The sequence below is a fragment of the Capsella rubella genome, unplaced genomic scaffold (genome assembly GCF_000375325.1).
Source record: "Capsella rubella cultivar Monte Gargano unplaced genomic scaffold, Caprub1_0 scaffold_1, whole genome shotgun sequence".
Classification (NCBI taxonomy): Eukaryota; Viridiplantae; Streptophyta; class Magnoliopsida; order Brassicales; family Brassicaceae; genus Capsella; species Capsella rubella.
The window spans coordinates 9,023,341-9,041,952 of record NW_006238923.1 but is presented as its reverse complement, the minus strand read 5'-3'; the positions used below and the strand labels follow the sequence as shown (position 1 = coordinate 9,041,952).

At 35.1% G+C, this 18,612-nt stretch overlaps 5 protein-coding genes across 6 annotated transcripts; 3 read left to right on the top strand and 2 right to left on the bottom strand.

Annotated features, from left to right (window-relative positions):
* Positions 1-562: 562 nt before the first annotated feature.
* Positions 563-1,075, top strand: LOC17898496. Its single transcript, XM_006305723.2, has one exon. The coding sequence runs from the start codon at positions 592-594 to the stop codon at positions 955-957; it is 366 nt and encodes a 121-aa protein (XP_006305785.1). The 5' UTR covers positions 563-591; the 3' UTR covers positions 958-1,075.
* Positions 1,076-3,665: 2,590 nt separating this feature from the next.
* LOC17898144 (CLAVATA3/ESR (CLE)-related protein 43) lies at positions 3,666-4,452 on the top strand. The gene has a single exon (XM_006305747.2). The coding sequence runs from the start codon at positions 3,936-3,938 to the stop codon at positions 4,212-4,214; it is 279 nt and encodes a 92-aa protein (XP_006305809.1). The 5' UTR covers positions 3,666-3,935; the 3' UTR covers positions 4,215-4,452.
* Positions 4,453-8,867: 4,415 nt separating this feature from the next.
* LOC17898744 (zinc finger protein CONSTANS-LIKE 16) lies at positions 8,868-10,635 on the bottom strand. The gene is made up of 2 exons (XM_006307544.2): positions 9,441-10,635; positions 8,868-9,355 (listed from the first exon to the last, which is right to left on the bottom strand). The coding sequence occupies exons 1-2, from the start codon at positions 10,449-10,451 to the stop codon at positions 9,092-9,094; spliced, it is 1,275 nt and encodes a 424-aa protein (XP_006307606.1). The 5' UTR covers positions 10,452-10,635; the 3' UTR covers positions 8,868-9,091.
* Positions 10,636-12,859: 2,224 nt separating this feature from the next.
* On the bottom strand, positions 12,860-14,817 carry LOC17899499 (3-ketoacyl-CoA synthase 5). The gene is made up of 2 exons (XM_006307277.2): positions 13,755-14,817; positions 12,860-13,567 (listed from the first exon to the last, which is right to left on the bottom strand). The coding sequence occupies exons 1-2, from the start codon at positions 14,782-14,784 to the stop codon at positions 13,119-13,121; spliced, it is 1,479 nt and encodes a 492-aa protein (XP_006307339.1). The 5' UTR covers positions 14,785-14,817; the 3' UTR covers positions 12,860-13,118.
* A 2,068-nt stretch (positions 14,818-16,885) lies between these two features.
* On the top strand, positions 16,886-18,504 carry LOC17898608 (tetraketide alpha-pyrone reductase 2). 2 transcript variants are annotated; one of them, XM_023790196.1, is made up of 6 exons: positions 16,886-17,062; positions 17,154-17,326; positions 17,421-17,609; positions 17,701-17,863; positions 17,949-18,138; positions 18,218-18,504. In XM_023790196.1, the coding sequence occupies exons 1-6, from the start codon at positions 16,957-16,959 to the stop codon at positions 18,357-18,359; spliced, it is 963 nt and encodes a 320-aa protein (XP_023645964.1). In that variant the 5' UTR covers positions 16,886-16,956; the 3' UTR covers positions 18,360-18,504. The 2 variants fall into 2 exon arrangements, with proteins under 2 accessions (XP_023645964.1, XP_023645965.1); XM_023790197.1 differs by having other exon boundaries at positions 16,887-17,062; positions 17,157-17,326.
* Positions 18,505-18,612: the final 108 nt, after the last annotated feature.

Below are 18,612 nucleotides of genomic sequence, written 5' to 3'. Positions count from 1 at the left end.
TTGCCAAAAACCAAATTTTTACAGTTTTTGTCTCTTTCCCATGTACGTTAGGTCTACTTCTTTGTCCAGGTGGGGCGTCCACTATTTTTTCAAATATCATTTCCCACTTTCTAACGAATTCTCTTTCTTTTCTATTTTCTTTCTTCTTTTACATCATCATAAGAATTAAGAAGCAACAGAAGAAGAGATAAAAGAAAATGTATAAAGAAAAAACAATTTATAGTACGTGCGGATGTTTCAATTTCTGCTGGGCGGCATATTTTGACACACATTAAAAAGAAAAAACTCATGAGTTTATATCATATTTATTCTGGTGAACCACTCACTCGCTCTCATCTGAAAGATATTTGTAGCAACAAAATAAAAACAAGTAATGGAGGACACGTAGGGCCGAATGAACAGACAGATGGTGTTTGATTAAGCAACTGTGTATTCTCTTTCTCTCTCTCTCTTCCATGTCCTAAACCTATGTCTCCATACACATTCTCTTCTTAACTCATTTCCTAGCTCTTTCGGTCTCTTCTCCTTTAAATAGCGTCTCTCGGCCTTCACTCATACATACATTATAATTAAACCATACCATATATATATATGAAGAGGGAGAGGAAGAGACAAGGTTCGGAGGAGGAGGAGGAGAAGAAGAAAGAGAGGAAGACGATGGAGGTTGTGGTGGTGGATGCATTGGCTGCAGCAGCAACGGTGGCTGCGGCTGCGGCCGTGAAGGAGGAGGAGGATTTGTGGGGGATGAGGCTTAAGGCCGGAGATGATGTAGTGGTCGATGAGCTAATGACGTGGAGTACCGTTTGGTTGCCTTCATGCTGGGACGTGGAGTTCGTTGAGAAAAACTATGAAGCTTTGTATAATGATGTTGTTTGGGACGATGATCTTTGGAATTTGGACATTTCTTCCACTCATGATCAGCTTCCTCCTTTAGATAATAACATAAGTCAAGACTGAACGTTTTTTTCTCCAATCGGTACGGTTATGGAGTTTTTTTCTTTTTTTTTTTTTGTTTTGGTATGAACCATATTGTAATCAAAATTACTTGTTTTGATTTGATATGGTTTCATTCTAAGTTATCAGTCTTTCTTAATTTAGATCATATATTTTTTTTTTGGCAAAAGGAAAGTATCCCTTGTTTGAGGGGTTTTTTTTTTCTTCTTCTAAAAGAGTCAATTTGATTTTGGCTTTTTCTTGGTTTATAGTATAAGTTTTGGCTTTCTCTGGTTCAGAGATAAAACTCAATAAACCGAACTAAGTTTTTTTAATGTTTTTTCCTATTTTATCCCGACGTGTTCTGGTTAGGTCGATTATTAGAAGCCGATCGAAATTGTAAATTCAACTCCATCTTTGTTGGGATGATTGAAGTTGGAAACGAATTAGGGATTTGGATTTACGGTTCATAATTTCCATTTGCCTACCACTTTAGGGTACATAGACAATAATTAACAAAAAACAAAAAAAAACCAATAAACAGGTTTTTAAATTTTCCATAAAACCTAATTATCTAAAATATATACATTTAGCCATTTAGGGAACAAGTCACACGGAGGAGAAGAAATCTATAAGTTGGGTGGCTTGTAGGCATTGAAATTGATATAACGACTTGATGGAACGTTGTCCAATCAATGCAACACCTTTGGGTAACATACATCGTAGTATTACAGGTGACCCATTCCCTATTTTTGTATACTTTTTTTTTTTTATTGTACTCAAACATTCTCTTGTTACATTTTTACTTAGCCCTAATATTACTCTCGTCTGTTGAATTTTCCACAGGCGTAGTCTTCATGTAATTCCAAACCTTTGATCTTAGCATATTGATGTAACACTTCTTGGAAAAATAACTTTTAAAAGGATTAATTAAGGTGAAGAAAGTAAAGATTGTTTGATATTTTACGAAATCGTTTTTCCATTGAAAATTTTAACATTTTTGGAACTGTCGCATGTCAGGATCTGTTAATTGCCCTTAGAAGCCCATGAGGTTGAGGAGAAATATGGTGCAATATTTGACATTGTTGTGCTGTCATTAGAATCCAATTCCAAAGTATGACTATGTATGCTTCAATCTTGTTATTGTTTCTTTTTCTTTTTTCCTTTACTACATCTATCTTCTGACTTATGCATTTATATATTTTGACATAATATTTTCACTTACGTAATATTGAAAGTTTCAAACTTAAGATTTAAAATAAACTAACAATAAATATATATTTACCACTTTTTGTCGGCTCAAAATGATGACAATATAAAATCTTACAAGGATTTGATAGTTCTTACCACTGAAAGTATGAGAAAAAGGTAAGTTCTTTAATAAAGTGTGGTTTTTTAAGATAAACAGAGAGGGAAAACAAAACATAAAAAGCTGTAGGACAAAACAAACTGAGACAACGACAAGAAGAAAATGGCGAAAGAAGTTGAAAAGAAGACAACAATTTTGGTTTCTGTTTCTTTTTACTGCATTCTCGATTATCAATCAGACTCAAAATGAATGGTCTATATATATAACAGTGATAGAAAAATATAAACTATTTCAACCACCATACTCTTATTTAAATCTCTGAATAACACCACCTTTTTATTAATTTTGTGTTAAGTATATAGTTTTTGACTGATTTATAGTATGTTGTATGTTGTTACTATGATCAACTGCGATTTTTTAAAAAGGCCACTCATTATATTGAAAGAAAGAGAGAGATATTAATATTAGTTGTGGTGGGAGCTCTCATGGACCTGCGAAGACGAGACTGATTACTAAATCAAATTATTGATATCAGCCCAAATAGTTATAGACAATCTGAATTTGATATTGGATCTCTTCAAATCAGTTTGTTACATATAATTATTCTTATATCAGACATACCCATGTGACCAATTGACTCCTTACCCGAAACATCAATATCCTGTTACTACACTTTTACGAAGTTAACACAACCGCAGTATTGTTTTATGTAAATTCTTCCCAACACTATGATAACATTATTCTGTATATAATCATTTTACACTATAGAATATATATTTTCTTTGTTTTCTGGTAACTACATTATAGAATATGTTTTGCGTGATTATATATAATCAACATTGCTATGCTACTCCGCGTCCATGTATCGTTTTATGTCTTCTTCAAATTTGACCACCGACACACTTAAAACATAGGTTTAGCTTTTTTTTTGCTTTATAAGTTTTTCCTCTTTTGTTGTATACATTTTTCTTCTTTTGCATCACCGTCGTCGGGTAGCTAGAAATATCAATAGTCGATCAGCTGCCTAATAAATTGCATCCATTCAATTCCCAACGCTGCGAAAAATGGCACCTATCTTGGGAATGCAACTCATGATTATCATCTTTTTTATTATCTGCATACATTTCTTGTTGGACCACTTTCATTGTTTTTATAACAAAATGAATCATAAAATTTTCAAAATTTGGACCATCTAACCGAGGAATAAACAGAGAATATATATCTTAAGGAACATGCATGTGACAAGAAACCCAAAATCAGTAAATCTCAAACATAATTGAGCAAATGTTATATTACGTACGTACTGCCAAAATATTAAAAATATTATTCATTTATAGCGTTGTATATTTATACATAACAGCTATATATTTCAATTATAGATTGAGATATTGTGAAGAAAAAGAAAATAAGAACAAAGCAGAGACATAGAAAACGACATATACAGAGACTCACGCAAATAACAAATGAGCCAATGACACAGCACGCCCGTCATCTTCCCCTCCCCTCAGGCTGCGCCTGCTCCACCTCATTAAACACATAGAGAGGGACTACATAGATAGAAAGAGAGAAAGATATGGAGTTGTCTCATGTCTGAATATAACAATCTCTGACCGTTCTTGTCATATCAAGAAAACAAAACTAATCTCTCACACTCTCTCTTTCTTTCTTATTTCTTGATCATCTCCGTTTCTGTATGGGTTGTCGAGATATTCTGTTGACTTTCTCCGTCGCTCTCTTACTCATATCTCTCTTCCAGATCTGGCTTTTCCGGGAAGGACGAACAGTTCCAGAACTATCGGAAGACCAACTCGGGTCGACCAAGAACAAGAAGGACGACGAAGATGTTCATCAACGACTCTACCAAAAGTACTTCAAGGGAAGATCGTTTAGTGTGAAGAGCAACAACAATCACTTTCGCTTTGAAGATTCCAATAGAAGGATCCCTAGTTCCCCAGATCGCCTTCACAACTAGTTAGTTCGTGTCTTCTTTAGCTTTCTATATATATATTCTTTTATTGTCTTCCTTCTTCTTTTGGACTCTTACCTCATTTTGTTAGTATGTATTATTCGTAAAATTGTTATCTAGATATTCTACTAAGAAACGAGAGCATTTTGTTTAGTTAGTTTTCAGATCAAAGGATACGGTAAATTAAACTCCGTAACTATGTAAACACTTGATGAGAAAAAAATATTGATTCACTTTTGTCTCATGTTTATAGTTTTTGTCTTGTCATCAGGGGTCTTCTCTAGCGTTGTAAAGGTCCGAATTGAAAAGTAAAATCGCCATTTCGTACGGAAATCATATATTTTGGGAATTATTACGGTATTATGATCAGTTAGTTATGTTTTTCCCCTTACACCTCCTTCACACACTTTGATTATCTGGTTCATGCATATTTGTGTCTTATATTTGCTAGTGTCTGTTACTAGTAGAGAAACATTAAAGTCATCATTAATTCCCACTTCACAATCAAAATCTTTGTAGTTCTTTAACAATCATACATGTTAGATGAGCATAACATGTTTTATAGTATATATTTTGTTGGCAGTTTTCTAAACAAAGTAGATGATTTTTGCCTCTTTGGTATCTACTCCAACTAATTAAGTGACACTTTCTTTTCACGTATGACGAGTATGTGCATCTGCTATATATATCATCTATCAGATTTGGGTAAATTCTTTGGGACTCTTTTTCTCGTAGTGGTTCCATGAAGCGGAAAAAAAATACAATTCAAGAAAGTAAGCATAAGTAGTCCACGAAACAGTATCCGTTCTTATGCGAAACATTAGTATATACTATATCAGGAATAAGTTATCCATTGTGTTTACCACGAAATAGTAGCTAATACGTTGAAGGCTAAAAGATCTTTCTATCGCAAAATTTCAAAATAGAGAATAGGAGAATGAATAATTGAATGACCAAAACCTCTACAGAAGAATGAAAGACAAGACGAAGCATTTATTTAAAAAAAATAAAGAGGGTTGGTAAGCTAATAATATTAAAGGTTGTCGTGACAAAGGACCTACTTTAAATTGACGTTATCACGCGAAAAGCTTTTTGTAATCTCTCAACGTTAAAAATTAGCCGGAAAAAGGAAAGTCTTCGATGAGAGTCTGTAACAAAAAAAAGAGAAGGTCAACAAGTGTTGAACATCGCATCAGTAATAGTAATTAGTACGAGCAGTAATAAAAGTATAAAACACATATATACAACATGATAAGCCTTAAACCATGGAACACGTGTGGTTCTTGTCGCAATATTTTAGGTCAAGGATTGTGCGCGGTGGATCGTGAATCCTGTGAGTGGATCGTTACGTTAGATGGGATCGACCAAATGAGTAAACATAAACATATTGAAGTGTGAAGAATTAGAATATAACGCGTTACGCTATTCAAACTACTCAAACTATTTTTTGATAGATCAGAGCCTCAGAGGTTAGTATTTATTTGGAATCAATGTGAGTATACTACTTTAATTTAGTTTTGGGATCAAATGTGAGTATACTATTTTAACAGTCTAATTTTTGAATATTATATTGAATTTTCTAAGTCTGTTTATGTAGAAAATGTGTTTATTTGTGATATATATATATATTTATATATATACATAAATTTGGTTAAATATGTGAAGAATATGTCTTTTTAGGATGTAGAGTTGAAAACAAAACAACAAAACAGTCAGCTTAAAGTATAAAATACAAAAAGTTCAATTATTAAAGCTGGAAACCTGAAAGAAAACTCGTTGTTACATATCTGAAAACAAATATAAAGTTTTTATTTTTGTCGAAAAAAAAAACTGTTTTTCCTTTTTTTTTTTTTTTTTTTGGTAAAAGGTTAAATTTACTGTTTTTTCTTTACAGTCGGTTTTCAAAGTTAAAACATTCTCTTCTTAAGAAAAAGATTCTAGGTTGACTAACTAAACTATCAACTTATATGCATCTTCTTTTATTTTAACCTTACGACAGCATCATTTGGATTTTGGAGGATACATTATGATCAGATCAAGAGACGATAATTTGAAAGTTAAAAAGATAATAGAAAATTACCAATACTTAATCAAAGCTGGTCTATAAAATCCCCAAGCAATTAAGTTTGATATTTAAAAAAAAAATAAAAAAAAATAAAAAAATCCCACGCATGCAAGAGGGCCGAAATGAGTCAGTAGAGTAGCTAGTTGGGCTTTAGTTTATTTATGAGTCGAACAACGTAAACTCAAATTTGCTTCAATACCTCGTTTTCAAACTACACTATTTTTACTGGTCCAAGAAGTGTTGTGTTAACTTTTGTATTTTTGTTTAGGGCCTCGTAAGATACCAAAACGGTACATAAGTAGAAATTAGAATGCCCCAAGCTTGGTGGACTAAATCACATAATCCAGCTACGGATCCATACATATATATATATTGTGGATGGATAAGTGGGTTAACATTTGAAATTCTTGTAAAATATTTCAACCCGATTTCAATTTGCATATGTAAAAATATTTATGTTTGGAATAGTGATCGTTCGCATGACAGATATATTCCAATAAGAACAAAAACATATACACGATTCTGTTATTATTCGAACCTCACTCACTACCACTTTGTCCTAGAGTTGTCCTGCACTTCACTTGCAAATGCATATGTAATGTTTTGACAGACAATTACAACTAGTAAAAAGAAGTAAAAGATATTTTGAAAAGAGTTGTAAAAAAGAAAGAAAGATATTTTGGAAAGGTTTCCAACAAAAAAAAAAAAAATCATAGGAAAACGGAGGAGATGCCAAACGGGGTTTATTCGAAATGAAGGTCCATCACGTTTTGGGATTTACTCAATTTTTATATTTTATTTTTAAATTGAAAAGACTTTTTTTTAAAGTAGAGAGAGGAGAGAGGACCACAAAACATGTCATGTCATTTCATTGTTTCAGCCCAAAAGGCCAGCCACGAGCCATACTTCTCTTCATATGTATTTTAAAATTATTGCAAAATTCCAAAACTTCATTTTAATTTGGTGGGTCCAATTGCCCTTTCAATCTTTTTTAATAAATCTGTCTTTTAAGATTTGGTCCTAGTCCAAATAAGACATATATAGTTCAATTATTATTACACGAATTCTCAATTTTGGCCTAAATTATTTGGCAATCTTAATTCTCACACAGTTGATTTACCTTCAGTTTCATAAGTTTTGATTCTTTTGAATCTCTCTTTTTCTTTGTACGACCTTTCATAATATAAAACCATCAAATTGAACGTTACGGTTTATAACCAGCATAAAATATGGGGACCGAAGAAGTGTCATAGCAAAATAAACATAGCATTAAAAAAACTCTATAGCATAACGAGTAACGAGTAATTCTAATTTTTAATATACTCTCTTCCAATATGACGCCAAAAGAAATTATCTCTTCTTTCATTTTTCCCAAGTGGGAAGTGGAGTCAACGAACATCTTCTGTTTGAGAAGTCTTTCCAAATTTTGACAAAGGTGTCTTTTTAAACGCAATGTAATAATATTTCTAAAGAAAAAGAAAAAGACGTACATTTTATCTACTAATATATCCGGTAACTGTAATAGAAGAAGCGGCAAATCGAAGGTTGAATGTGATATAAACTTACAAGGCCAATTCCAACAAGGCTCCTTCGTGCGGACCCAACTCTCATGCATGCTACACAACAACATCCTACGATGTGACTTTAGTTTGTGTCCTCTTGCCTTTGTATGAATTGGACCTTTTTATCACTTATTATAACACACAAAGACAAATCCATTTCTCTCAACTTTATTTTTAGTGTATTACCTCCATACTTTAATAACATGTTCCACGTAGTAGCTTTAGATAATCATACTATGGCACTTCCAAACAAAAACTTAGTTTGAAATTATCCATCTTACCAAAATTTTAAGCACCACCAAAGTTAACATATCTTATGTACCACAGATTCAAATTATTAACGGGTCGCATGATAATGATAGGATGATACTAACCCTTATAGATATTTGGTTCAATCTACGCTTGTGTGGTAGTTAGTGGCCATTTTCATCTTAGCTAGAAATTAAAAAAATGGATTTGGACTATACAGAAAAAAAATTGATTCATCAACTGGCAAAGAGGACAATGACGATTCACGGTTAACTTGTTCATTGTGTTTATTATAATTGGCTGTCAAGCCACTTTTTATTTTGAAATGCCAATTCTGATTAATTCTTCTAAGATATTAGTGGTTCCAAAAAGTTTTAAAAACTATTTTTATTTTAAAGTTCTTAAGGACAATCATTTGGTTTTTTGCTTTTAGATGGTTCCATAGTGTTTGTTAGTTTTTTCCAGTTTGGAAAATAATTTACAAATTATACTCAAATGTTTCGGATCGGTCCACAAACTTTTTTTTAGCTTCAGCCTAATATTGGATCACAAAAAGATAAACAAATATTTTAGTATTAAATTGTGAATATATTTTCACTACACATATGAGTCTTCATGAACTTTAGTTTGTTTGGTATACTTGGGTACCGGCTTAGTTTTTCATTTGCTTTGTTCTCAAGAGTAAGGGTGCTGATAATAATGTTAGTTTTGGTTTGGGAAGTTATGTTCGTTCAATTTCGATTTGAGAGGTCATAAACATGTTTAACCTATAGTATTTTTAGAAATCAAAATGCCACTTTGCACATTCTTATTACCAAATATATACATCAGTGCTATACATATAATACAAGAAAAGTCACATTATTGGTTACTTCTATGTACATATACCAAGTCCGTAAAGCACAATTAAGTGCTAAATTAACAACTTCTGTCGTTGCAGAAGAAAAAAAAGCTCACCAAAATTTGTAAAGTGAGATATAACATGAACATTCATTCATTCATACTATTCAGTAATTAACACCTAATGGTGAATTTGCAGCAGCGGAAACAGCAAGCGCGGCTCTCTTAACAAATCGTCCTTTCATGCGTGGTCTTTTCTCCGCATTCAGTTTACGTACCTCGTACCTTATCTTCTTAGAAAACAACCTCGTCCTCCTCTTCTCTCTGTACCTCGACACCCTAGCTTCTCTACCTCCATCTCCAAACCCACTTGATGGTAAACACACACTAACGTACTGCTTCTGATGACTTAGATCTCCTTTAGTTTCTCCCTAAAACACACAATTTCAATTAGATAAAACTCGATGAAAAAAAGTCTTATATCCTAAAAGAATGATGAATATATGTATAACATACCATGGAAACAGGTGGCCAACTGCTAATGTCAATGTCTAGTTCCGGTGGCTCTCCCGAAGTCCAGGGTTGACCTTGGCCTCCCCAAGTAGATATAACCGAGTCGTAGTTTAATCTCAGCATCAGAACATTCTTCCCTTCTTCCTCTTTCACCTTAACAACACATTCACCACTACTTTCAACATTCTTTATTTCCTCTTCTTCGGCTGTCTTGTGTGACGACTCGTAATCAAAGGTTAGCTCAAACGGTACCGTTCCATCCACGTCTTTTCGATCATCATCGAATATTTCCATGTTGATGGCTTTTATGTCTTCTACTTCTTCTTCTTCAATCTCGTCTTTTTCGACTTTGAACATCTCTGTATTAGAAAACCCTAGATCCTCCATGGCGTAAGACTCGGTCTCTAACCCGCGACCGAGCAGAGTCTCCACGTCAGCAGCGAACTCCTCAAGCTCCATGTCGGTCGGAAAAAAACCATTCAGACAACTCTCGGCGTTGTCCTCCTCCTCATCGATCAGCACACCACTTCTGATCATAGGAAACTCGATCTTCGGCTCAACGACATCGTTCAAGAATTGCTCAGCTACCAACGGATCTAGAACCGGCACTTGACAGATCAGCTGTTCTTCAAGCTCAAGCTCATAGCTGTCGGTCTGATCCTCAACACTAATTTCCGGTACCAAGTCATGAAAAGTCGACAAATTATTCTTCTTACCTGCAGAGCCACGTGGCGTCCGAGCTTTACGAGTGAACCCGTGATGCCAAGTCGCGGCTCCGTGAGGAGGAGAAGCTGATGGTGAGTGGTTGCTATGCTTCGCGGCCGCTGGACTGGCCGTCTTCAAACGGACTCTCTCGTGCCGGCGAGCGAGAGGGTTGGCTGAGTGGACCAAACTGTCGCAAGATTGGCAAAGAAAAGCATCGTCGGCGGCGCAGTACCACCGAGCCCGTCTCTTCACGCAGCTGTCACATGCCCTCGCCGTCTTGGCTCCAACAGCATTCGCCAAGCTTTTCATCTTCTTACAAAGAGTAAAACCAACATCAACGACAAGAGCACGAGAGCTTTGGTTTTCAGATCAGTAACCTTTTTCTTCAAAATGATTGCTCTGTGTCGTCCTAGAGAATTTTGGGCAGTGTGAGTGTTTTGAGATTTAGAGGATGTCCCGCAAGAAGTGCGTACCCTTTTGTGTCAGTGGGTTTTCCAAGTTATAAGAAAAATAAAATATGAATGCACTTTTTGGGTGTTTATGTCTTGAGTTTAGGACCCATGTCGAGGCCTTATCTCAATTGTGATTGGTTGAGTTCAGAAGATGATCCTCGTAATAGTGTTTCAATTGGTCAGATTCTTTATCCAATGGATTTCTTGTATGGTCCATCTTGTCGCTTTCCTTGCCCAATCACTCATTATTTTCTTTTATTTTTTCCTCTATTCGACTTTTTGTGGTTTTTGTTATTTTTTTCTTTTTTAGGTAGCAAAGGTTTCAGTTTTCTTCTTCTTATCTTTTTTTTTTTTGCTCTACCGTTTTTTTTTTAATTAGAGACTAATGTATATAGTAACTTTGACTATGGATAAAATATTGTTTAGGTAAATACTAAATACCTTTTTTGCATTTTTTTTTCTTTTGTATAGTGACAAACATTTTTTTTCATTCAATCATATTATAAGTGGCCTCCATATTATTCATTCATTGTTTCTTTTTTGGTGCTAAACTGTAAATATCCATATTGTATATAACATAAGATATTTTGGATCGTTTTTTTCTGTTAAAGAAGATAGATATTTTGGATTCTTAGCAAAAAAAGATAAAAACAAGGATGGAAAAAAATCATGAGAGAGAGCTATGAAGGTTTCATGGCAGCCACACAAGCCATTAGATTGAACGAAAGCTATTATTATTCATTCATCATGTTTGCGAGTTCCCTAAAAAGGAGAGAAGAACAAACAGGTTATAGATGTCTACAGTAAGAAATCATTTAAACTGTCCACGTTAAAACAAGAGAAGAACCAAAAAACATACGTTATTGACTTATTGTTACAGTTTCACTTTAACAGAAAAATAAAATCGTTAAGGTTTTCATAAAAATGAGGCATCTATCGCCGGGCAAGAAAGACTAGACGACAATGAGTAGGCTCAAAACTCAAATATATGTGGGCCGATATAAGTACAAAGAACTCTGGAAGCCCCATAGTGTAAAAACAATAAAATAGTAGCCCCATAATTCAAGCCCATGAGAGTTGTACGTTGTAGCATTTCTTATGAAAACTGTAGACGTCACTTTTGGTTGGGTTGTTCAGTAATCTATGTTACAAGAAGTCAAGAAGACGATCATTTAGTAATCTAGTTGTCCATGTTAGAAGAGTCAGTTGCGTTTTATGTATGTTTCTGTCCACAAATCTGAATTTCTTTGGTAAAAACTTAAAACCATGTGTAGGTAGATAAGTAGATTAAATCCATATTGACGATTATTCAAGATATAAATATATTTTTAAAAAATAAAAAAATAGTTGTACGTCACCGTTAGATTTCAGAATTTCACGGATCAACTACACCTTATTAAGGTTTCTGATAAATTTATTCACCAGATTCATATTGGAGGAATGGGTGTGGGTAAAATAAACTATTGATCGTAGAAACTAAAATAAAAGCATTGGGTGGAGAGAGTAAAAGCTCGAACCACATGCATAGACTAACGTACAGTCTACGTAACAACAAATTGCTGCTATCTTTAGTTATTACATAACTGAGTACACGAAGTTTAATTAAACGTCTGTTTTTAAAGTTTAATTCCCATTCATTTCATTTTGTTTTCAATTAATATATACTTTATATGAGTAGCAGCAATTTCGCCACCGCCTATGTAGGTTAGCACCGCCTGGAGAGAGATCGTTTGGCACTATTTTGGAGATTGATTAAAAATTATTGCATCAAACTTCTCCCTGCGAATTTAAGTCGCTATATCAAAGTGAGAATTCTAACTCATCTTAAACTGGTGCGGTTTGGACACAACCAACTATATAATCTCTTACCTATTATTATCCAACTATTTCACTTCACGTTTCAGTATCAATACGAAACTTTCTAATTATAAAAAAATGAAGATGTGTCATCCTGACTTAAATAAAAGTTTTCCACTTTCAGTATTCGTTCTTCTATTTTGGATTTTATGACTTAAATTTGAATGCGATGTAGTATATTTTTCAGATTGAACTCATTTAACCTGTGGCATTCGTGTAACCAGTCACAAGTTTGTAAGAAAAAAAATATAGGGACATAGAAACCAAACATGGCCTCACCAAAATTTACTTTAGGTTCTCACCAAATTTCCCGTGCGCAAAGTCAACTACTCAGCTCAGGCTTTCAATTATATCAACTGTATTGACCACATGGCCTCACTACTATCCATATTTATTACAAATCACTCGTTTGGTCAACCCCCAAAGACGCTTTTTTATTTCTGGTGAGGAGAGCTCAAAATACTTTGAAAAACTCTGTTCTGCTTCTTCTTTTTCATAGTATTTTGTCACCTCAATAAAAAAAATTTAGTATTTGAAAAAACACACCATTATGAAGGAACTACAAAAAAAAAAGAATAAAATCACTCAAAATGAAAAAAGTAGACGCAGATATGAATTGATTTAGATTTTGGTAGTATCTTTTTTTGTACTTCACTCTGTTTTATATTCATAGTTTGACAACTTCAGGGATAAAGACAGGGTATCGGTCGATGCAGTCCGACCAAGGTCCATCCGTTGGTGTCTTGATCGTACGGTTACATTTCCAGACAGCGGAGTTACACTTGAATCCACTTCCAAACGCTATCTGCCAAACCCTATCGCTTCTCTTCATCCTCCCTTGAGCCTCTATGTAGCTTAGCTCATACCACAACGAAGACGACGACGTGTTACCAAACCTATGTAGTGTCATTCTCGAAGCTTCCACGTGTTCTCCTGACAGCTGCAGACTCTTTTGCAGCTCGTCGATCACTGCTCTTCCTCCTGCGTGGATGCAGAAATGCTCGAAGGCCTGCTTGAAGTCTGGTATGTATGGCTTCCACTTTGGATTGAAGATCTTACGTCCGATAAGCGATGATAGGAAGAGAAGCTGCTCCGATGCCGGTAGAACCAGAGGACCTAATTAAGAATAAAAAAAAATTATATATTCCCATTATCTATACAGTTGCACTTTGTAAAAATAATTTAATCTAAAACTAAAATTACTTGAACTATTCTATGCATTATAGTCATAATCCATATTAGAAAAAAATAATGAAAGTAATACGATCAAGCATATGTTTAGTGTATATTATTTGTTAGTTACCTATGGTAGTGATGTTAGCTTTCAAGGCTTCTCCGGCGATGGTCATGAGATCTTTAGACAAGTTGATCCCCACGTTACCTTCCTTGTCTTCCTCCTCCATAACACAGTAGTACGACTTATCATCAGCACCCTGGTGGGTCCTGACAAGGTGACAGAGCTTGTACTTAGCTCGCCACCTGTCGGATCTGCGGTTAGAGAGGAGAACGGCGGCGCCACCCATGCGGAAGAGGCAATTTGGGAGCAACATGGCTCTCTCATTACCCTTGTAGTAGTTAGGAGTAATGATCTCAGTGCTAATTATGACTGCGTTGGAGTTAGGATGGACTTGTAACAAGTCACGTGCTACATCGACGGAGATGAGGCCGGCACTGCATCCCATCCCGGAAAGGTTAAAGCTTTTAATGTTACTTCTGAGCTTGTATTTGTTAATAATCATGGCGGAGAGAGAAGGCGTTGGTGAGAACAGAGAGCAGTTAACAATGAGGATGTCGATGTCTTTAGGTTTAAGGCCTGTTTTCTTGAAGAGATCTTCCATGGCGGTGAAGATAACCATTTGGGCTTCGTTTCTTGCGGATTCCATGGTTGGAGCTGGAGGGATGTAATGAATAGCTGGAGGGAGACAAGTCTCTTCACCTAGACCTGATCGCTCGAGGATTCTCATTTGGAACTCAACGCTCTTGGGATTGTCTTTAAGGATGAGGCGAGAGTGCTCCATGAACGAAGAGAACGGGACACGGCACGTGACGGGAGGCTTGTAGCAAGAGTAGTCTACAAGGTAGACGGTGCGTGGCTTGGACATGAAGTAAACGGTTGAGACGAAGATGATGAGGAAAGAGGAACAAAGGATATGAAGGAGCTCGAAGTGGAGTGAGCTCAAGACACTGAGAATCTCTTGGGGACCCATTCGGAGAAGCTCGATGCCGACGGTTGCTATGATTGGAATCATAAGGAGAGTGAGGAAGTGGTTGACTAGGTATTGGTAACCGAGTTTCACATATTTAAGCTTCACGGAGCTCGAGAGATCAGACATCTTGGAAGAGTCTTGTTAAGCCTATGATGTGGTTTGGAGGGAGACATATGAAAGAGAGAACAGGGGTTGTAATATAAAGGAGAAACAGAGGTAAGTTGGCAGATGAGAGGAGTTAATGTTATGACTCAAACTCTCATGCCACTCAACGCTCTTTTCTCTCTGGCTTCGTCTTTCTATTTAATTTTGCATTTTCATGATTCGTTTACCAATCTCCTTTTCTCTTCTTTTCTATTGTTCCAGTTGTAGCCAGACACACGTCATTTATGGTGCAAAATTGCAAATGATTATGGAGAGTGAGACTTTTACCCACCTTTTAATTCCATCTCATCGAGCCTATAAAATTACTATGCAAAAACTAAAAAGAGATGTGTGATCAGTTGACTCAGTTACATGCATGTTCGGTTTGATTTGAGATCAATATAATGTGTTTCGTGATAAAAAAAAAGGTTCAAAGCGTTACACAGCCAGGTACAAACACTTTTATATATCAGTTCAATTTTTTTTTTAATACAAAATGTAACTATGTGGAAAAGACATTTATATTGTAATCTTGGAACATTTTTTGAAAACTGTAATGAATATAATGCAGTAAAAAGTCTTAACATTACGCTAATTGTAAGAAAAACTGTTTTTTTTTTTTTATTATTATTTCATTATATAGTTATAAAGAGAATAATCAAACTAACAACCTAAACTTGGCGATGTATAGATCACCAAATTGAAGAGAGCAAATAAAAACGTTATCACTCGAGCATTTGTTCACGTGAAATCTGTCACATTAATGTCTTTACTCAACAAAACTCGATTCAATGTATCCATGATTTTGTATAGTAGAGAGAGTGGAGTGGAGCTACTTATTATCGTTTTCTCTTGTGGGGGAGTGAATTAATAATGTTTTAACAGTTTTTATGGCTTTTTAAATCATTGAATCCGAAGGCGATATCTCCAAAACCGCCCCATATCATTGCTGAAAAATCGTAAGGATATTGAATGGGGAATTACGTTTTTGTTCGGTTTGGTTTTAAATTGGTGTAACGTTGACGTATCATAAGTCTAAATGTCTAATCATCAAATTATCTCCACGAAAGTCAAGAGATCATAGTACACTTGGTGTGGAGTGTGGACTATACATACACGTGTAGACTATTCTAATATATGAAACAATGGTCCGGTCATACTTCATACGGATAATGGGTAAATGATAACATAATGTGGGTGTCTCTGACCAACCAGCGGCTAACCATATTTTTTTTCCTTTATTTATATAAATTAGTACACACGGCAACTTTTTTTTTTTTTTTTTTTTTTTACATATGTGACAGTTTGATATTTATATCCATAAACTAATCTTCTTGGATTGCTTTCGGTTGGGTTGTTTATTTGTTTATTTGTTGGGTTTTAATGTTGAAGGAGGTTGGGATGTTGACGATTGTTTTTTTTCAACATTCAGCACTACTGGCACTTTGTTCCTTGTAGTAGTAACTTTAGTAAACCTACCACAAAAAATAACATCCTCCTCTGGACACATTGCAAAATGTTATCTTAGGAAGAATCTATTTTTCTTGGACAAGAAAGAGTCTACGTACTTCTCTTTCTTTCTTTTCATTCCCAGTCAATAATTGTAAAAAAGTTATCTTGATTTACATATACTGTATAGATATTTTTTGACAAGATTCCTTAATTATATATGGTTAAAATCTTCATGGCTGCATCGAGATTCCCTAATTTTACAAGATCCATCCTTCGTTAATAAAAAAGTCTGCACAGCCTCAGAATCTTTTACGTAACATCTTTATTAGTATTTGATGTTGCCATTGAGGCCTTCTTGTCAAGGTCTGAAAGAGAACCTTCAACTGCCAATGAATTGCTGGCCATTCACATTTCATCGACCTCTTTAGATACTTACAAAAGCCCAAATTCAGTTCATTAGCTTTGCTTCAAGCCCAGGGCTAATATTAGAGTTATACTAGTCCAATTTTATAAAAGTTAAATGGAACAACAACTAGTAGTATTATTCAAAGAATACAAAAGGGTCACAACATAAACTATATTATCCCTTACCCTCGAAAACAATAAATTAGTTAATCTTTTTTTTTGATATAAAATAAATTAGTTAATCTAATCGCATGATCTAGTCTGCCATTACACCTGATTGATCAAAGTCTATTAAAAATGGCAGAGTACTTGGTAACCGGAGGAACCAGCTTTATAGCCTCCCATGTCATCAAGGCACTTCTTGAATCGGGTCATTTCGTAAGAACAACTGTTAGAGACTCAGGTACTTATGCATTCTCAGCTTTTGCTCCAACAAAATTTTTTTTTGGTTTCTTATGGATTCTTGATTTTTTTTTTAATTTCTTGTGGTAAAGAAGATGAAGAAAAAGTTGGTTTCTTGTGGGAGTTAAAAGGAGCAAAAGAAAGGTTGAAGATCTTCGAAGCCGATCTAACGGTAGAGGGAAGTTTTGACGAAGCTGTCAACGGTGTTGATGGAGTTTTTCACATCGCATCTCGAGTTTCTGTTGGTCTGGACAGCAACAACATGGTCCAAACACATCATCTCATTTATTTAATTGTCAGATCATGTTTTATTGACACTAGCTTGATGTGTATTGGTTTTTGTTTCTTGTTTTCATTAGGAGAGATTTGATCCTGATCGAAGTGGAATAATGAATGTGATGAACTCTTGTGCAAAGTCAAGAAACACTGTGAAGAGGATTGTTCTCACGTCTTCTTCAACAACAATACGGTACCGTTTTGACGCTACACAAGTCTCTCCACTCAACGAATCGCATTGGACTGATCTTGAATACTGCAAACGCTTCAAAGTGAGAAACTTTCCTCATTGTTGTTTACTTGTTTGCATTGCCTGATTGAAAAATTTATTGTATGATTGGAGATGTCTGAAAATGTATGTAGATTTGGTATGCTTATGCAAAGACTCTAGCGGAGAAAGAAGCTTGGAAGATCGCAGCTGAGAAGAAGCTAAACCTAGTTGTCGTGATCCCTACGTTTTGTATTGGTCCAATTCTTAGTCCAAAACCCACAAGCTCCCCTCTAATTCTTCTGTCCGTTGTCAAAGGTTAGAGAATCTTATCACTCCCATAATTACATTTTAGTTTCACTATTAGTTTTGTGTCAGTTTAAGCTGATCTTGTGTTGACTAGGGGCACGTGGAAGATACCCAAATTTCAGGGGAGGGTTTGTGCACATAGACGATGTAGTTGCTGCACAAATCTTAGCAATGGAAGAGCTTAAAGCATCAGGAAGGATCTTATGTTCGAGTTCAGTGGCTCATTGGTCAGAGATCATTGAGATGCTAAGAATCAAATACCCATTATACCCATTTGAGACCAAGTATGTAATATATCCTCTGCTCTAGATTTGACATCTTTAAAGATATGTTTTTCATGTATCGAAACAAAACTTGTAACAGATGTGGTAGTGAAGAAGGGAGAGATATGCCTCATAGCTTGGACACAACAAAGATACAAGAACTTGGCTTTACATGTTTCAAGTCATTACCTGAGATGTTTGATGACTGTATCAAGTGTTTCCAAGACAAGGGTCTACTCTGAATACAAAATTTGATCAAGTTTGTGTGAGAATATGGATTTATTCAAACATAAATGAGATCTCTTATCTAAATAATTCCAATCTATGACTGTACCCATTTATCTTAGACTTTGAAACAGAAATAATACCATATTACCATCTCGCTCATGTCTAGTGGTGTTTCTTCTTTCTTTGGACTGATACTACTGTCACGTGTTTGACACATGCACATGTCCGTACAAATAAAATTACAGGTGCACGTGTCAGTCTCTCTAG